Below are 21,563 nucleotides of genomic sequence, written 5' to 3' on the forward strand. Positions count from 1 at the left end.
ATGTTGCCGTGTACTATAAAACATGAAATTAACCACTTTCTCCTTCACAAAATGTCTCAAATTATTTTACAATTCTTCACCGTTTCAAAAACATTTTCAAAGTTCTTCGAAAATAGCCACTCTAGAATAGAGGCTCACATGACGCCACAATGCATTGTTAGCATCTAGAACGTCTGTTTTCTTTCTAATAGCCCAAAAATGGTTTAGGGGTTAAAGAATGAGTCTGGGCAGTGGGGTCTATATTATAGTTGTTTGACGGTCATTTCAGCACATTAATTGAATCCTACACATTTGAAGAGATAAACGACATGTTGCACCAAGAGCGGAGGAGGTCACTCATGATGATGACACCACCCCCCCCCCCCGACCCAACTGCCCCTGGCCTGGGTGACTCACCGATCTCCGAAGGGTCCGGAAGGAGGAGATTCTGGGTTTGACTGTCTTATTGATCTCCTTCAAACAGTATGACAGAGGGTCCCGGGCAAACTTGGGGGAGGGGGGTCCGTTAGCGGGTGTGGGGGTGAGGGGGGGGCGAGAAGGGGGGAAGCGTGTAGGGACAGAGCTGGGGAGACAAGGTGGAGACATCCATGGGGGATGGGATGGGGGGGGGGGGGAGGGGGTTGGATGTGGAGGGGAGGGTAAAAACAAACAGGTGACATGGGAAAGAAAGAGACACTGTCAACAACACCTCGAAGCACATGACCACACAGGCAGGAAGACAACACTGCATGATAAACACAATACACGCACATAGACAACTGAGAATGAGCACACACACACTGTCACACACACACACACACACACACCTTGATGCATAACAGTGCCATCACTGGCCAGTCCTTCTTGGTATCTTTACCGTAACCTCACAACGCATGTGTTCATGATCACATTGATCAGCAGCATAACAACACTATTTTGTCATGTTCGTGCTAATGAAACACTAGACGGGATTATTATTTCATGTCAACATTCAAGTACAACTATCAGAAGATGTAACCCAGGGAAAGTAATCCACCACTCTGCAAGTTTAACGTTTTTTCCCATCTGTCCAAAGTAACTTCTGATAGCCTGCAGGCTGCAGCCCTGCACTCCTACAGACATAACATTTTTATTGAAATCATCCTATTGATTGATTGTTGATACAAGTAAGACGCGCAAACGCGGGAAGCGAACGCAGCTCGTGTGTGTGTGTGGTTGTGTGTGTGTGTGTGTGTGTGTGTGTGTGTGTGTGTGTGTGTGTGTGTGTGTGTGCTACAGCTGCGCCCTGTGTGTGTGTGTGTGTGTGTGTGTGTGTGCTACAGCTGCGCCCTCTGGTGGCGGGCGGGTGGTGTCACAGCGGGACAGACACACACATACACAGACATGAGCAGCAGGGTCTCATAGTAAGTGGCTCACTGCGTTCGCAATAACGCCCTTTAACCCATTCTGGGCGGGCACCCATTTTGGTGTCAGCATCATGTTATGCTTTAGCTATTTAAAAATAGCAGATCTACAAGCTCATATCGCGCCACCGAGTGGCGCGATACGAGCTTGTAGGTCTGCTATTTTTGAAAATCGAAGAGCGACTGACATTTTTAGAATCTGATCTCAGGTCAGAATGGGTTCATCAGGACCAGTGTGTGTCCGGCGGAAACCTCGTATGAATCTGATCTCAGGTCAGAATGGGTTAAGGTCAATGATATAACATTATGTTGTGCTATAATATAGCAGGGGGTACTTGAGTCACTGACTGCCACTGATTGATTGATTGATTGAAAATGTTATTACAGATTGCTTAGGTACAGTTCAAGGAAGGTACAGTCACCGGTCTTCTGCGTTTTGGTACAATGATATGAGACGCATCATACATGGGGGGGGGGGGGGGGGGCTAAACAAAATATTTGAACTGGGGCCTATAGTCAAGTCCGTACGCCACTGGTATGTATAAATTAGCCCAACACAACAACACAAGCCAGGATAAAGGGTAGAGGGCACAGATGATACTGAAGTGTCATGTTAACTCTCTTTTCCTGAGCGCATTTTGAATCGTTTAATTTCATTGAATTGGGAGCACAGTGGTTTTTATAAACCCCAAAAAGGCACTGAGCATTTATTTTGCACTTGCACATATGTGATGTTTTTTTATCTGCTTGCTGAGATCTGAAATATTTTCAACTTAGGTGTTGGAAGCATTTTTAGGCGAGCCCCATGTCGTTTCCAGTCAGGAACAAAAACTCTGGATTTTGCTGTGCGAGCTCTAGCTCAGAGCTAACCATTGTTTCATTGGTTCAACCTGATCAGCAATCTCAATTACCAGCCCCACACACACACACACACACACACACACACACACACACACACACACACACACACACACACACACACACACACACACACACACACACACACACACACACACACACACACACACACACACACACACACACACACACACACACACAATGAAAGATAAATATTGAAATACAGAGTAGGGTATCATAAATATCCGGATTAACCACTTTAACCATTGAATCCCTATTTTGGGTGAAAGAAATCTACAAGTACAGAACGCATCACAATGTGAATATTTGTTCAGTTATGGTAAATTGATTAATTGGTGTGGAAGATAGATTGGCCAACATATTTTTCAAATTGTATTAAGAATGCCCACCGTGAGCTTTTGGAGGAAGCTTCAATTAACCCATTCTGACCGGGCACCCATTTTGGTGTCAGCATCATGTTATGCTTTAGCTATTTAAAAATAGCAGATCTACAAGCTCATATCGCGCCACCGAGTGGCGCGATACGAGCTTGTAGGTCTGCTATTTTTGAAAAATCGAAGAGCGACTGACATTTTTAGAATCTGATCTCAGGTCAGAATGGGTTCATCAGACCAGTGTGTGTCCGGCGGAAACCTCGTATGAGGTTAAAACCCAAGCTGCAGTGAACCAACCGCTGTACTCTGGCTGATCCTTCAGTGTCAGCTGAACGACTTAATTGAGCAGCGGTGGGTTGCGAGCCATTAGCTAAATTACACGGGCAGACTCACTCGCACGCCGCACTTCTGACAACACTGAGACAGTTATGGCCATCTATAAAAAGGTACAGAAACCTCAGTCAGGGGTGGTAGTACAGGGCTGTCATTATGTGTGCGCCTACAGGGAAGGCTCTACTTTCTGCTTTGGAGTTAATGGAGAGTGGGAGGGGTGTGTGTGTGTGTGTGTGTGTGTGTGTGGGGGGGGGGGGGGGGGGGGGGGGGGTAGAAAAGGATTGGGGGTTCGGAGGAACGAGTCAATGTAAACTAATGGTTCACTCAAGCAGATACGAGACACAACCCTGACGTTCAGTCTGCTATTCCGGCTACAGCTACAGAGCTAATGGGGAGAGCATGACTGATGACACAAAAGCAGTGTGCCCCACACACACACACACACACACACACGCACACACACACACACACGCACACGCACACGCACACACACACACACACACAGGACGTCAGAGACTGCACAAATATAAGTACGACCAGTGAGACATGCAGAAAGGGGAAGGGCGGCTGGAAGGAGGGAACAGAGACGGGGGTCGTCAAGCTGGGGTCGGCCGCGGGGTGTGGTGGTGGGGTAGGAGAGTTGTCAGTTATGGAAGCTAGTTAGCAGTCAGTAACTCATGTCTCATAGGTTAATTTTGGACTAACCCGGGCAGCCCTATAGCAAGAACATTCTATAGAATGAATGGTCTTCAGAGATAACGAATCTGCAATCTTTTTTCTTTTTTTTTTAATCTTTTTTTTTGTTGTGGCTTTCGCCTTTATTTTACATTTTTTATGGAGGGACAGACAGTAGGCTGACAGGAACTGGGGGAGAGAGATAGGGGGAAGACAACATGCAGTAAAGGCCGTCGGGATCGGGAGTCGAACCCGCGGCACACTGCCAGACTGGATGACCAGCCAAGGTGCCTGGACCGCTGAGCCACGGCCCAGGCCAACACGATCTGCGATCTTTAAACGGGGCGGTGGATGCTCTCTTGGCCCCGAACAGGGCGCCACAGAGCAAATGGTACAGCAAAGTCGACGATAATATCTAAAAACTTGACTGCATGAATGGACGTCGAGATCTGACCTCCCAGAACTAGTGTCATCCCTGGCGGGTCGACACAAAGATGTTATTGTGATGATGCGAGTCATAATGCTAGGGTTCTCCGGGCCGTAGAATGGAAGCAGTGTGTTTGTGGATGCCTGCAGAGGGACAGTCAATGTTGTTTGTGCCCCGTGCTGATGAAAGCACAAGCACAGCAGAATGCTTGACCTATTGGAAACTGCACAGCAGAGGCAGAGGGCAGGGGACAAGGCTTATTCACTCACAGCCAGGCTGGGACAGAGTCATGCAAAAGACCTGTTCTAGAAAGGTGTGTGTGTGTGTGTGTGTGTGTGTTGTCTTTCAATGCACTGCATAGGTAATAAAGAGGAAGCCTCATTCATTACGATGATGAGCTTTAGTGAGGAGAGGGTTTTCGGTGTGTGTGTGTGTGTGTGTGTGTGTGTGTGTGTGTGTGTGTGTCACGCACCACCACAGGTCGATCATGAGAGCTCTCAGTAAGAGGGGATTTCCTGGGCTCTGATTGGCTGGCCCCCTGGCTCACCAAATCTGACCCATATCTGATTCACAGTGACCTTCTAGGAATCCCCTCACATCATGAGACTGATTGGCCATTGATTTTATAATATGATCCTGTCATTTAGTGATAGAAAGGAGGTGAACAATGACATCATACTGTAAACCAGCGTTTCCCAAACGTTTAAGCTCAAGGTCCAAAAGTTAATTATGGTGTTGCCCCGGGACCCAAACTTATAAAAATACATATATACGTACGTATTGAATGGTTTTTCTTTTCTAATATCTGATCAAGAACATTTCTCATATATTTTATATGGCAGCTATTGTTGCCTTTATAATTTGGTTGGGTAAGCGTTCACATTGAGCACCGAAGTCCTGACGTAACTCGCTCATCCCTTCGATTCCCCTGGTTCGCGGAAGTAATTTCTCTATGGAGAATAACATGGGGTGATCTTAATATCGTCTACTATAAGCGTTGTGGTCCAAAAATAAACAAGCTGTCTCGGCGTTATTGTCAGGGAGGTGTCTCTGTATCGTTTGCAACAGTCAGTCACTCATATATGATACAGTCTGCTTCTAGCGAAAATCTAACTAATTCAGCAGCAGTAACAATAACGTTTTCTCTCAGTCAGTTGATTCTTCATATCCATATGAGTGAAGCGGCCGGGGTGACATGTTTATTTTTCAAACACAGTTGTTATATGAGTCGATCTAAAATCGCCTCAATGGGGATTTCAATGCAACTAAACAAATACATGAACCTGGGGACTGACGCCCTCTACTGAAAGTGACGTCAGACTTCGGTGCTCTATTGCACTATGCCAATCACACCAAACTGGTTGGGTAAGCGTTCACATTGCACTATGCAAATCACAGTCCATGGGACTGTCACTCTACTACTACTAGGCTATGAAGCTGGATGCAATTAATAAGGTAACTTCAGGGTTAATCCTTCCCTGTTTCAGGGTTCACAAGTCGTCGCTCACTTTTTGCCATCCCGCAGTACATCACCATGATAACACAGCAGATATGATACCAATGACATCTGCACACAACAGATCGCAGCACAGTAGCCTACCGTAGGGTACGCATTCTCTTTCAATTACTGTGGCGCTCGGTACGTGGCTCACGGCAAAAACTCTTTGGCTTTCTCTGATTAGCTTAGCAGTGTTCTGTTTGGCACCGGCGTTGGAGTCAGTCAGACGTAAAAATCCATTTCATTTTCTCCACAGACCTGAGGCTGTACAAAGGCCTTCGAAATCTGTACCAACTTTTGCTGGTATCGTGTCCCCAAAGTTATATGTATTTTGCCGGGGACCCGCCCCCATATGAAAATGTTTTGTGCCAGAAGAGAAGATTTGTGTTAATAAATTCAAAATTCCCTTAAAATTTGTGATGCACCGAATATTCGGCCGCAGAAAATATTCGGCGGAAAATGGCTAAAAATGCATTTTCGGCCTATTCGGTTTCGGCCCAAATAGGCAGAAAATATATCACGAATAGTGTATGCAATTAATGCATTCAAACTTTTTATGGATCCATAATGGTGATTATTATTTAAGTTAAGTTTAGCCATAACCATAACATAACATTTGTAGAATCAAACTCAGGTTAATGGGTTAAGTGAGGATACTAAAACAGCGATATTCAGTTCATTCATACCAATGATACTGTGCGGGTGTAGGTATGTTAAGTGATAACCACTTTCAACATGGCATTATAGGCAAAAGCTTTCTAAATCTTTCAAACTTTCCAAACATCTACAAGCTTGTAGGTCAACTATCTTCGCTATTTGTTGTACAACAAAGTATATAATAGTTCTTAAGTGGAATTCTGGACTAGACCCGTCTGGCTGGAAACATTGTGGTTACAAGGACTGACCTTCTGACCTTTCAGCTACAGGACTGTGTCACAGTCGTTACCAGGTGATTGAGAGATTATTTAGTCTTTACTTACTCTGTATAAACATACTATTTTAACTATAGTGATGCACCGAATATCCGGCCGCAGAAAATGTTTGGCAGAACATGGCATGGCCCATTTGGTTTCGGCCCTAATAGGCAGAAAATATATCACTGAATAGTGTATGCAATTAATGCATTCAAAAGGGCTGAATAAATGTTTCATGGACCCATAATAGTGATTATTATTTAAGTTAAGTTTTGCCATAACCATTTATTTTGCCATAAATCAGGTAGCTTTAAGGTACGGCCATGACAGCAATGGTAGGAAAAAAGATGTATAATATATTTTATAATATAATTTTATAATATATTTGGTATTCGGTTTTCGGCCAACTGTTTCCTATATTCGGTTTCGGCCAAGAATTTCCCTTTCGGTGCATCCCTACTTAAAATAAAAATATACATTAAAAAGAAGAAGAAAATCGAAATCATTCAAAATCAAATATTTCACGTTTTCTCAAAAACGATAAAAAATAGCAGCTGATATTTTTGAATAACCAACTCTGAATTCTAAAATGACACAGATGCTTTCCCAGTTTTAAAAGGTTAACCCATTCTGACCGGGCACCCATTTTGGTGTTGGCATCATGTTATGCTTTAGCTATTGAAAAATAGCAGATCTACAAGCTCATATCGCGCCACCGAGTGGCGCGATACGAGCTTGTAGGTCTGCTATTTTTGAAAAATCGAAGAGCGACTGACATTTCTAGAATCTGATCTCAGGTCAGAATGGGTCCATCAGACCAGTGTGTGTCCGGCGGAAACCTCGTATGAATCTGATCTCAGGTCAGAATGGGTTAAAGTGGGCACTGATCCATAAAAGGTTGGGAACCACTGACACTGTTCTATGGCAGGGTTTTCTTTTACCTCCAAATCCAAACTGCTCCTAGCAGGGGTAGGCAACAGTTAGGCACAGGGGAGGGTAATCACTGGCACACTAAATGGCATAATAGTGAGAGAGTCCCCTCACATCCATGTGCAAATTACTGTACATCCTCATGCACATCATTCTACATTCATTCAAACTCTGAACTCTGACTAGGGAGGGGGTCTGGGAGATAGGTGGGGTCATTGCTCTGAATATAATGACCATTACAATATCCTGATGAGAAAGAAATCGTGCAAACGACAAACAGATGGTTATATTTATGGACAATCAAAATCAGTTGTAAAAATAAATCTTATTTTGATGGGTGTCATAATTAAACGTATCGTTGATATGGCACGCTGACAATCAAGAAAATAAAAACACGGAACTTCGGAAGGTCAAAAAGGTTGCCAAAGTCTGCTCTATCGATTAAACGTATCGTTGATATGGCACGCTGACAATCAAGAAAATAAAAACAGGGAACTTCGGAAGGTCAAAAAGGTTGCCAAAGTCTGCTCTATCGAATAACCCATTCTGACCGGGCACCCATTTTGGTGTCGGCATCATGTTATGCTTTATCTATTGAAAAATAGCAGATCTACAAGCTCATATCGCGCCACCGAGTGGCGCGATACGAGCTTGTAGGTCTGCTATTTTTGAAAAATCGAAGAGCGACTGACATTTTTAGAATCTGATCTCAGGTCAGAATGGGTTCATCAGACCAGTGTGTGTCCGGCGGAAACCTCGTATGAATCTGATCTCAGGTCAGAATGGGATAATAGAGGGAGGTAGTCATCTCTGTCAGCGTCTTGAGCTGTGCTGCAAAGCAATAACACATCAAAGCCATTGTGCTGTTGTACAGTACAGTACAGTATACCCAGATCACCCGTCAAGCACAGATTGATTGTAGTACCAACACTGTGTAGCCTACTATGAAAAGAATAGCGTGTGCTGCAGCTAGCAACTTCAGTTCATCATAGCCTACCCTATATATACAACAGTTCACAATTCATCATGTAATTAATGTGTATACACAGAAACCTTTATTTTAGCGACCGTATCCTGCCCTGAGCGAACAAGCTGTCTCCTTAATTGCTGGGTACTACAATGGAATTCCGCTTTAGGCAACACATTGATTTAATGGAATAAACAATGGTAAATATAGTCAGATTAATGATGGGGCAATCTTTTAGCCAGTGGTCATGTAATTTTGCAGCTGCAACTGGCTTGCGTAATTATGTTTAAATTATTCCCATTTGTTTAATAGTCATAATAAATTAAGGATTTGGCAGGTATTATCCATTAAAACATAATTTGTGTACAATGTTGGATAAATTTACATAAGAAAAACCATTCATAAAGCTGACCTAATACACCTATAGATTACAATTTGTAATCAATTTGTATCGACGATATCCATTATAATCATAATGTCGGGTCGGATTATGTTCACCCCTAAAGTGAACCGAACTCTGGTGCTGTTGGAAGTCAACCGAGATCCCCGATTTGTGGTGGAGCAGAATTTGTTTGGTCCGCATCAGGGTTCGTTTGTGCTTACGGCTTTCACAGTGCAAACAAACGGGACTTTCTGACAACACACTTTATTTGAACCTTACATATATGACACAACAAAAAACAAATTGTGTGAGCCAAACATTTGGGAAACACTGCTGTGCCATGTCAGATAGATAAACCAGCCATGGTGCTCTGTGCCATGTCAGATAGATAAACCAGCCATGGTGCTCTGTGCCATGTCAGATAGATAAACCAGCCATGGTGCTCTGTGCCATGTCAGATAGATAAACCAGCCATGGTGCTCTGTGCCATGTCAGATAGATAAACCAGCCATGGTGCTCTGTTGGCCATCAAGATCCTACCTTACTCTTCTTGCTGAACAGCCAGAAGTTCTTGTTGCGGTTCTTTCCCAGAAGGTCCATGGCTCCTTTCGGGGTGCCCAGACTGCTCTCTGAGGATGTCCGGTTTATTCCCTGACTGTAATCCTCAAAGTCCAGGTCCCCAGGACGCTCAAACCCAGACTTGTTCTGCTCTATTAGAGCCAACGAATCCTGAGGGATTCACGGAAAGTAGAAAAAGGTTTTTGGGTGAATTTCAAACTGTAATCTTCATGGACTGAGACACCAACTATTGTGCTCTCTGAAGCCTCTGTGTGAGTGTGTGATGTGATGTGTACTTGTGAGGGGGCCAAATGTACCCATAAGTGTAGCATCATTTGAGAAAGACATTGTGAGGACAATTTCAGAAAACATGGTGGTTTTATGTGTAAAATGTATTTTTAAGAGTTGGGTTTACAATTAGAAAACGTTCCACACTGGGGTTAGGATTAGGCATTTAGAGGCTTCATTTAAAGGTTAGGGTTATGCCTGATGTATACTTAGTTGCACAAGTGAGTATTATGCAATTCTGTGTACTGGTAATTCAGGCTTTAGCTAGGTTAATTCAGGCTTTAGCTAGGTTAAGGCTACAAATGGCAAAAGAACAGGTAAAAATGGCATTTCTAAAATTGTTATGTGCTCACAAGTATAGTAATACAAATATTTACCTTTACATTTAGTGCTCCGTTATCAGGCGAGTGTGTGTGTGTGTGTGTGTGTGTGTGTGTGTGTGTGTGTGTTTTATTAGGTCATTATTTGAATGGCCAACTTACATTACGCTCATTGACATTATTGCCGGCTTTAGTAACACCCTCCAGGCACTTTCCAATGATGGGCATCACATGCTTCTCCGTATCCGAGAACAAGATGTAACCCTGGGATAACTTCCTCACTCGCCTCTCGTCCATGTCCTGCAATTTCTACACAACACATCCAAGCCACTCATAAATGGTAAATGGTGCATTTATATAGCGCCTTTATCCAAGGCGCTTTACATAGATTGTGCATTACATTCACCCATTCACACACACACATTCATACACCGATTGCGGCGGAAGCCATGCAAGGCACCAACCAGCACATCGGGAGCAATTTGGGGTTCAGAGTCTTGCCCAAGGACACTTCGACATGTAGACAGGAGGAGGAGGAGCCGGGATTCGAACCGCCGACCCATGGATCATTGGACGACCTGCTCTACCTCCTGTGCCACAGTCGCCCCTCATTACAGAGCACAATATAGTCCTCGCTCCTGTACATGTGCACATTCTACACATCCATGTCGAATCCTGTTGGTTACATTTGTACACACTCAAGATTACAAATGGATGAAATGAGGATTTTACTGCATCTATTGATGACACATTTCAATTATGTATGAGGTTGTGAATGACACAAGAAAACAACTTGAAATATGGCCTAATTAATATAGTGTATTTTATTTAAATATTTTTGGAGGGATGCAATACAGCTCCAAATGAGACAAATAGATTTTGTGTGACTATCTCATAAGATAATAAAGAGAGAATTTGGTGTATTGCATTACAGAAGAGTTGCATTACTGATGCGTTTTCAGTTTCTGAAACTTTCTGTAAATGTTTGTTCGTTGAAGGAAAGGGGAAACAACCTGTAGCCTAGCATGTGTACCCTTTGGCCCCATAGGCTACACTCCCAAAGTTAACCAATTAAGCCCAATTTTATACGTCACCGGAAAAGAGCTGCTCACATCCCATTGGCTTACATTGAAAATGATGGGCATGTCGTTGAAATAGAACTGGCTCTGCTCTTTGTTGAACTTCTGTAGCTGTGCTGCGTAGTCATTCTTACACTCCTCTGCTATGTGTGTCCTCATGTGAGCTTGCTGCTTGGCCTACACATGAACACACAGCAAGCACACTGTCAGAGTCATGTGAGCTTGCTGCTTGGCCTACACATGAACACACAGCAAGCACACTCTGTCAGATGTAGATCAATCTTCATATGACCACCGCGCTCTGACTATAGGTGCGTCACCCGTTATTTTTTTATAAAATAAAGGGTAGTGCGTCGCACACACCAAGACTGCAGTTCAAATATAGTTTATTTCATATTTGAAAATATCAGCCTTCACACTGATGAAGGCTGGATAGCCGAAACGTTTGTAACTTTTTTCAAATATGAAATAAACTATATTTGAACATGAACTGCAGTCTTGGTGTGTGCGACCCACTACCCGTTATTTTGATAACCATTGACATGTACTGTACACACAGGAAAAGATAAATGTGTTTTTTGGGGAGGGGGGCTGCATTAATTCGCTTCCAATCTACCTTTTCAACGTCTGCTTTGGTGGCGTTAATGTCCTGATCGGTCTTCTCTGCGTTCTGCGTTGCACGCTCTGCTTCTCGCCATTCCCTCTCGAACCGCTTTTTACTCTGGTGGAAAAAGGGAATGCCGAGTAAGAGGAAGCTCACATCCGACCCACACTGCTCTGAGGCCTTTGTCTGAATGAAATATGATGAGGCTTGGCTATTTTGAGCAAAGCATATTTCATTGTCATTCTTAAAAAGGATGGATAGGAGCCTAAGGAACTCTAAGTACTCCAATCATTACTAAACATGACTTGGATTTATGATACAAGTCTGCAGGCAATGTCATGGACCATGCAGTAGCATGGCAGCATTCAAGATATTCATTTTATTTTTCTACGCACTGAGAATATGGTTGGTGCCTTTTCTCCCTCACCCACCTGTTTTTACTGTACACAAATGTGGTCACCTGACCAAAGACGCTGATGACCAACACCATTGAACTCACAATGAAACATTTCTGGCTTTCCCCAGTGCAAGAGAACATTTATATACATGCAAAGGGTCTAATAATAAGGCTAAACTTACACTATCAAGAGAACATTTATATACATGCAAAGGGTCTAATAATAAGGCTAAACTTACACTATCAAGAGAACATTTATATACATGCAAAGGGTCTAATAATAAGGCTAAACTTACACTATCAAGCTGCTTGTATGTGCTCTCCATACTCTGCTGGGATTTCTTGGCCTCCGACAGATACTGCAGACAGGAATAAAAATAGAGACAGAGTTAAGGAGGGAGGGGGTCAGATGACTGAGCCCACGATGGAGTGTGGGGCAGACAGAACTTGAGTCTGTCAGTTAACGGGAACAGAATAAACAATGACCTCCCAAAAGCCACAAAACAAACAAAAACAAATGCCAGTGAGTGTGTTTATAAGACATCATGACTGCAGCGAGAGTCTGTGCGCGGCCGCACTGCTCCCTGCATTCCAAGCGGGGAAGAAGCCAAATCAGTACGCGGCAGAGAATGACACACCTCTATTGCGGCCATCCCTCCCTCCCTCCCACACACAGAGGAAGGCTTCCTTCCTGCTACAACAGTAGAACCTCTGCGTCGCCGATCCGCCTTTCACCACCTCCCTCCACCCGTCCTTTACACTCTCCCTCCGCCTTTCACCACCTCCCTCCACCCGTCCTTTACACTCTCCCTCCGCCTTTCACCACCTCCCTCCACCCGCCCTTTACACTCTCCCTCCGCCTTTCACCACCTCCCTCCACCCGTCCTTTACACTCTCCCTCCGCCTTTCACCACCTCCCTCCACCCGTCCTTTACACTCTCCCTCCGCCTTTCACCACCTCCCTCCACCCGTCCTTTACACTCTCCCTCCGCCTTTCACCGCCTCCCTCCACCCGTCCTTTACACTCTCCCTCCGCCTTTCACCACCTCCCTCCACCCGTCCTTTACACTCTCCCTCCGCCTTTCACCACCTCCCTCCACCCGTCCTTTACACTCTCCCTCAGCATTGCGTGCCATGATTACACTCAAGCAGACACTCTGCTCATCCCCCGAACCCAGTGGTTCTCAAAGTGGGGCCAGGGGACCCCCAGGGGGTCACCAACTGAATTGGTTAATTTAGCATTGATCACACTCAGTTTAACCACTTTAACTCTATGTTATACTTCATCCATTCAAAAATAGCCGATCTAAGAAATAAGATGCATTGTGAGCTTGTAGATCGACTATTTTTGAAAGGTTTTTAACCCATTCTGACCGGGCACCCATTTTGGTGTTGGCATCATGTTATGCTTTAGCTATTGAAAAATAGCAGATCTACAAGCTCATATCGCGCCACCGAGTGGCGCGATACGAGCTTGTAGGTCTGCTATTTTTTGAAAAATCGAAGAACGACTGACATTTTTAGAATCTGATCTCAGGTCAGAATGGGTTAATCAGACCAGTGTGTGTCCAGTGGAAACCTCGTATGAATCTGATCTCAGGTCAGAATGGGTTAAGAATCTTGAGATTTTTTTAAATTATTTTCTTAAAGACAAATCTTCTTTTCTGAGGGTCCCTGGCACAACATATTTTCCGGTGGCGGTCCGTGGCCAAATACATATTAATTTGGGGGGGTTCCTTAACATGAAAGAGTTTGAGAAGCTCCGAACTCCGAACCCTGCCCTTCCCTCCCTCCCTCCCTCCCTCCAGCGCTCACCGTCTTGCGCTCCTGCTTGAGTTCCTGGAGGTACTTGGTGAGCTCGATACAGATGTTCATCATCATGTTCTCGGCGATCAGCTCCCGCTGCCCCGCATAGTCGTTCATCTCATTCAGCACGTCCAGGAAGGACTGGTAGCTGGAGAACCTGCTGTCCAGGAGGAGGGAGCACAGATAAGAGAGGCGTGTGGCGGACCAGAGCACTCATAAAACCTTAAACACGGGTCAGTGGCATGATAAGCAATGATTGATGCTCATCACTTCCCTTAGACCCATTTATACTTGGTTGCGCATTGTGTTGCTCACCGAAAATAGCAAATCTACAAGCTCAGAACACCATTTTCGGTACATGACACGGGCAGATAAGGAGCAATTACTCATTATTCCTTATCGAAAGACAACGAAACAAGAGCTCCACATATGGGTGCATAATGCGCCAATCAACTATGGTATTGGTAACAGCGAACTTCACCTTAGGTGCAGAATGCTGAAAGGCCATGTTGTTCAAGCTACGATGGTACTGAACCTCCGTATGAGAGCCCAAACAAAGGCTTTTTCTATTTATAGTTGTAATACTAGTAATAATGAACGTTGAGCTTGGGCTTTAACCCATTCTGAACGGGCACCCATTATGGTGTCAGCATCATGTTATGCTTTAGCTATTTAAAAATAGCAGATCTACAAGCTCATATCGCGCCACCAAGTGGCGCGATACGAGCTTGTAGGTCTGCTATTTTTGAAGAATCGAAGAGCGACTGACATTTTTAGAATCTGATCTCAGGTCAGAATGGGTTCATCAGGACCAGTCACCAGTGTGTGTCCGGCGGAAACCTCGTATGAATCTGATCTCAGGTCAGAATGGGTTAAGACTGAATGCTTAAACTGGTCCTGATACTAGTAAATGAAGGCAGTGTCATTTGACAGCCAGGCATGTAAAACCCTTCTGAACACTAACAGCCTCCAATATTATACTGATGCTCTTTTCTTTCTTCTTTCATGAGACATCAAGATACAGATCGATAAGTCCATGTTGCTAGGCAACAACTGCCAGTAAGCAAGGTTTTGCTTAGAAAATATAATTTATTTCTATGAAAGTGTCATCACTAGAGGTTGGTTACATCGCTCCAGGAGGTTCAGCGTTTTTTGTTTTCCATAAATGTTTTGGTCAGGCCACTCACACCCCCACCGGCTCACCTGCACTCCTGTTCTTCTCTGCTTCCTCGTTTGAAGTTATATTTCTTTGACAAGTTCCTGCATATATTGAAAATGGGGGTCAGAAACACAGGTGATGGACAGCCCCCTATGTAACCATTTCTAAAATGGGTCAAGAATAAAAAACATACAGTACATACATAAATACCAGCCCAGCACAACCATATTGAACAAAGGCTACCTCTGTAACTGCTGCAAATCAATAAATAAAAATGTAAAAGAAAAAGGCAATAAATGGGGGAAACGCTACTATTCTGCTCTTCCTTGTTTAACTTTCTGCAGCCCCCCCCCCCCCCCCCCACACACACACACACACACCCTCCTCTAACCACATCCTGTCTGTACTATGCCAGTCTGCTCCCACTTCCTCTGTGATCCAGCAGAGCTCAGCACTAAGTAGATGTAGGCCTGAGGAGTGAGGACTGGGAGTGAACTGGGGACCGACCAGGGACAGAGCAGAGAGGGAGAGTGAGGAGTGAGGACTGGGAGTGAACTGGGGACCGACCAGGGACAGAGCAGAGAGGGAGAGTGAGGAGTGAGGACTGGGAGTGAACTGGGGACCGACCAGGGACAGAGCAGAGAGGGAGAGTGAGGAGTGAGGACTGGGAGTGAACTGGGGACCGACCAGGGACAGAGCAGAGAGGGAGAGTGGATGATAGAAAGAGCTCAGCTGGAGAATGAGGCCAGTGTTTCGAGGACGTAACCTCAAAGTAGTCATGAGACAGTGAAAACATTTCATAAACAGCGTCTTAGCATGTGCCCACACACCAACGCTAACAAACAAATGAACAAACAGACAGACACGCATGCATGACCGCACACACAGAGCAACAACACACACAGACAACCACAGAGACAGCATGCTCTCTCTCTCTCTCTCTCTCTCTCTCTCTCAAACACGCAAAAACACACGCGCGCACACACACACACACAAAAACACACGCACACACAACTGAAAGCATTCATTTAATCATGCAACTTGGTCAAGGGAGCCATGACAGGAATGAGACCTACCTCAGTTGCTTGGCATAGTTCTGCTCTACCTCCGTCCTCTCCTTCACAAATTTCACATATTTCTCCACCAGCTCCAGGCCAGACTGTGTGTGCTTCTCAATGATGTCAAATTGGTCCTGGACAGAACGTCAGAGATAACAACATAGAAAAAGACAAGATGTTATTGACCATACATAACCCCTCGCGGGAAGTGGGCATGTCATTTCTGTGATGAATTTGGATTTAGGCCGGGTAATAAATTCAAAACACATTTGTTTATTTTATTCTCCTTGCATTCTCCTATGCATTCCACAGATTCTCTCTGCTTGTGCAAAACCCTTGACCGTAGCCAGACTATGTGTCCTCCTAGCATTAAATCACAGGAGAGACGGAGAGAGGGAGAACAGTCAGGGGATGCAAGGCCACAGCCGATGGGGTCACAGGGGTCACAGTTCTCAGACAGGAAATAGGAGGTGCTCCTCTCCTCTCCTGCATTAAAGTTCCAGTAACAGTCTCAGAGTGATGTGACATGGAGTGTAGCATTTGTGCTTGGCACAAATTCATAAGACATCTGACTGAAAATGAGGACTAGTGCATTTGCAGAAACTCCAACACTTGTTGGGAAGGAAAGGGGGCGTATTGTGTTGACATCTTCTCTTGTGTCTGTTATTTAGCATTGCTTTATGACACCTTCAAGCTCAGACAAGCCTGCTAGAGAGAGAGAGCGAGATATCAGACAAATCCGCCCCCGCCCCTCCAAACTCTCTATTGGTGATAACATTTACAGCACGTATGGGGGGTATCTCTGAAAAGGGATTCCTGACAAGTTAGGCCATGTTGAGCTTGTTGAGCTTGACCTCTAATTCCTTTTAAGTAAAACCTAAAAAGACAGTGAGTGAGACAACCCTCTGTCTAATTACAGAACAAGGTTAGGATAGATTTTTGTGGAGTTAGGCCTACCTGAAGACCATTTGGATGGCGGAATCGATGTAAATAAATGGGGACGTAACAGGTTGCCAATAACATTTTTGTTGTGGTGGTGCTGGTGTGAAGGATATTTTCTCCTTGCAAAGTGTTCCGTGCATTTGACTTGCATGGGTCCGATTAATCGATTATCGTTAATAGGACCCGAAATCGATTATGAAAATTAATAATCGATAATCGTTCTTTTTTTTTCTTCTTTTTTTTTAATGAAAATCTGTTGGAAAGGCAATATTGTCATCCAAACAGGACAGGGCTATAGGCCTACCAAAGTGTGCCTGGGATGTGTCTGTGTAGCTGCATGACTGAGAGGAGTGTGAGTGGAGATTGATTCCAATCAAGATACAGGTTTGGAGGATTTAGCAGGTGTTGGGAATTTACCTAATCAGGCCTAGGCTGGGGTTGCTATGGTGATCAATTGGCTCAACAGTGGTCCAAGAACCACCAGTGGTCCTCATTTAAAAGATGGAGTTAGTAACCAAATGGACCCTTATTAACTCTCAAGAGTTAAAATTATTGTTAATGAACTACATCAGGGGTTCCCAAACTTTTTTGACTTAGGTACCCCTTGGGGGGAAAATTTATTTTATATGAAGGGTTCATTAAAAAAAAAAAAAAAAACGATTAATTGTTAATATTGAATTATACAAATCGATTTTCAATTTGGACACATTTACACATCCCAATAGTACCGTAGATGCAATGAAAAAGGAGTACACTCAAACAAGTACTGCAGATTTATGACTAATAAAAGTCTTAAATGCAAACATGTGTAGTACGGTGTCCACTACAATAATCAAATAGAATAATATAGCCTGTTTTTATAAACATAATACATATAGCCTGTTTTTATAAACAAACATAGGGATATAGCTGTCCCCTACTGCGCATACAAGCCAGGTATCAGCTAACATTAGTCTAGCACTCTATTGTATATTGGAGAGTGGTTAACAGTATCCGATACATTGACCTAAATTGATCAGTTCCACATCCACGCTTTGACGTAATCAAATATGTTCCACAGTCCTCAATTAAGGTTAAGCTGACAGTGATAAAGCACAAAATGTTAATGAGTAATAAATAACTTAATAGCTGGGTAGTTAATAATGAATTGGAAAAACTGTATATGTCAGCTGAATTTAATCATTAATTTGATATCAGCGATGAAAACTGCCATAGTAGTGACTGGTGAGTGCGCATAAACCCAATTTCTTGACATAAAGAACATCCAGTATGAACTAAAATATCCATATTGACTCAAACCTGTCATCAGCTCTTTCGTAAAATAACATTTGGGATTTGATTCAGCATTGAAAAGGCAATTGCACCATTATAAATTGTTAATACTTGTTAGGCCCCAAAATAATAGGTTCTGTGCAGTGCAAACTTTTCATTCATCTGCGCACGCGCGTGTGTGTGTGTGTGTGTGTGTGTGTGTGTGTGTCCAGCAATAAAAATGTTTTTGATGCACAATAAGTGTCAAATGAATTTAAATGTGTCAAAACCAAAACAGAGAACAAATCATAATGTAGAAAAACATGTCAATTTGGATTTACAATTCAAATAAGACCCAATCACTGGTGTGAAAAAGACATACAGTTAGACACAGAAGGAGAGCAAAACGGTGAAAGGTGAAATGATCAAAGAAGACTGACCTAACAGTTTTGGCTAATGATGTCGTACCCTTCTCACGTCACATCCATCATCCGAAATACAAAAAAACAATGCTTAAGAGAACAAAGCGGTGCCAACAATTTATAAACGAGTCACCATCAGAAGCCACCAGTCTGGTCCTCCATGATTAGAGTGAACGTTTGTGTCCTGAGTCACCCAGTCTTTCAGAACCTCATGGGCCGCACACAGCCAGACCTGCCACACTACTGGCGGCAGTTTTTGACATTGGCCTAGTAGCACTCACTATCAGGGCTTAAAAACCCGCCAGTGATCTTCAACACTGAAAAGTTGTGGCTTAAAATAGCCACTGGATTAACGACAAGGAGAGCAAGAGGACAGATGCCATAGACTAAACTACTAGAGCAACCTTGCCTACAAGGGAGGTTCCTTGGCCAAACATTAACAAGACCAATTACACTAGTCAGGCTTTGCCAAGTCTGCAACTTCCAGACAGTGAGACACATATATGGGGCTAAAATAAACAAAGTAACACGCTCATATTAAAATAGGTATCTGTGTTTAGGTGAATATGTAAATATATAGAATATAGGTAAACATTAGTGATGGATGGCTACTGGCTATAGACCAAAAGAATCCCTGAAGGAGATGAGGAAAACGACTTCAAAGATCAAAACAGATTCCTCCAATTGCACGAAGCCTAATTAATACTGGAATATGGATAGGTTCCTCTCTAACACCGTCAAATTAGGGCAAAACTAATTAGGCTGTCGCACCGGCACTGAGGATTGAAAGAGGACAGAGGGAACAGGCCTAGGGGAGACTATCTACTGTATAATGAGGTCAGAACTCAGAACCTCTTTGCAATGCTCCATTTACATTCTGATACACAGCGAGTGTGTGTGTGTAGTAGCCATGTACTGTACTATTGACCCAAAAGATTCTTCAGTCACGTGGTCAAGGCAACAGTGTTTGGTATGAAAACTATGTTTGATTTAAAGCATCCGTGTAATTTTAGATTTCTTTGCCTATTCAAAAATAGGAGAGATATAAGCTCATAGCCGCAGCACACTATGAACTCATAGATCTGTTATATTTGAAAAAGCAAAAAGCAAAACCAAAATATTTGCTTCTGGGGGTCCCTGGAACAAAATATTTTGAGATGGGGGTCGGCGGCCAAATACATGTCATTGACGTGACAACGTTTTAGAACCACTGCTATAACAATGTACGCTTTCAGAAAACTTTTAATGGGGTTAAAGTATTCTCTATGACACTTTAACATTTTGTTTATGATCACCCTGTCCAGGTGCTGCTGGCTTGTAGTCTGCAAGTCAGCAGTCCAAGGCAAGCCCTCACCATCACTCTCCAATACAACACATGAGCTCTTGTGTCCTGGAGTGGTCAATAAACAGCAGCAAGCTTCCCTCTCACCCAAACAGAAGGCTTCAACAAATAAGCATTTTATAAGCAATAGAGTAAGGGAAATGCAGAATAAATTATAAGGTCTTCAACATCGATCCTCTTAAAACAGCTTTATTGTCAACATGCAAGCACAACAAATTGTTATAGATAGATAGATAGATAGATAGATAGATAGATAGATAGATAGATAGATAGATAGATAGATAGATAGATAGATAGATAGATACTAAACATTATTTACAAATAATAGGAATCAGATGAGAAATATATGCGATTTAAAAGAAGTACAGAAACTACTAGGCAATAGAGGTACAACATACAATCAGCTAAGCACATGTAGCCCCTAACTCCTAGTGTACCCAAGCTTGTTGTCACTGGGCTTCATTTGTCAAGTCACACACCACTCATTTGACAGGTAGGTAGGACAAGGACAACTCATCATCCAACCAGTGAGCGGAGGGGCAGCGAGTGCATATTATTGATCCATTAATGTCAACAACATTGGGGGGAAAAAAGACAAAAACTATACTTATTTGATCAATCAATAATCCACTGTGTTGTCCCACAGTGGATAAACTCTCAACGTGCAGATTGACTCAACATGATGCGTTACAGATTTGACTGAATCTCTGCGCACATGGACGTATGGGTGTTGTTGTGATTCAAGCCTATGATAACTTATACTCTGTAGTACAGAACAGACCTGCAAGCAAACAACGATCTGTTCTGTAACTTATGTTCGGCAAGCGACACAGTTAGCTGTCCTGTGCTGTGTTTACTGTCTGCAGCGCACTGCATGCTTGTCGTTCCGACTTCCAATCGGCTAGCGGGTTAGCACACTCGGTATCAGTGTCAGTCAGTAGCTTAGCTTTCCCCCGTGCATCTTGTTTCACCTCAAAGCACAGCACAGTTAGGTCAAACCGTAACCACGCAACAATGCGCCACGTTTTCTATCTCAGCTAACAAACAACAACAGCCGTTTATTAGGCTATAATACAACGACGTCATCTGTTTCCATCCATCTAGCTCGCTAAAAACCCAACTCACCCACAGATCCGTTCCCCAGTCCATGTTCAACTTGTATCCCTCTGAATACAAAGAAGTTCTTCAAAAGTTGATCCCAACAACACACTGGAGGAGGAGGAGGACGCCCTGGTCTGATCCACCCCAGATGAGACTTCTTCGTAACCGAATCACTTCCCCTCTGCTCCGGTTACTTTTTAGCGGCGACCAGCGAGACGCATTCTGGCACCAATTAAGTTCAACCCCGGCCAACGAGCCGATCGTATTAGTCTAGTTAGTCCAAATATGTTTTTCATAGCCAAGGAAAGGAGGATAAACTAGCTTTCATATCGCGTCACTCCCAAATCCCTAATTCTTAAAGGGACAGTTCATGATACGGCCATGATGGCCATGGAAGTAGGCAGAGGTTGACTGCTCTCCCAGACAGATGAGACAGATGACCCATATTTTACATCCTTTCACTTGCCTTGCCTTG

General features: G+C 43.6%; 1 protein-coding gene across 1 annotated transcript; it reads right to left on the reverse strand.

Annotated features, from left to right (window-relative positions):
- Positions 1-386: 386 nt before the first annotated feature.
- trip10a (thyroid hormone receptor interactor 10a) lies at positions 387-21,554 on the reverse strand. The gene is made up of 10 exons (XM_083780456.1): positions 21,113-21,554; positions 16,049-16,164; positions 15,017-15,073; positions 13,823-13,973; positions 12,304-12,366; positions 11,623-11,727; positions 11,055-11,183; positions 10,090-10,236; positions 9,302-9,490; positions 387-562 (listed from the first exon to the last, which is right to left on the reverse strand). The coding sequence occupies exons 1-10, from the start codon at positions 21,134-21,136 to the stop codon at positions 506-508; spliced, it is 1,038 nt and encodes a 345-aa protein (XP_083636582.1). The 5' UTR covers positions 21,137-21,554; the 3' UTR covers positions 387-505.
- Positions 21,555-21,563: the final 9 nt, after the last annotated feature.

Source organism: Protomyctophum parallelum (genome assembly GCF_964188405.1).
Source record: "Protomyctophum parallelum genome assembly, chromosome: 13".
Taxonomy (NCBI): domain Eukaryota; kingdom Metazoa; phylum Chordata; class Actinopteri; order Myctophiformes; family Myctophidae; genus Protomyctophum; species Protomyctophum parallelum.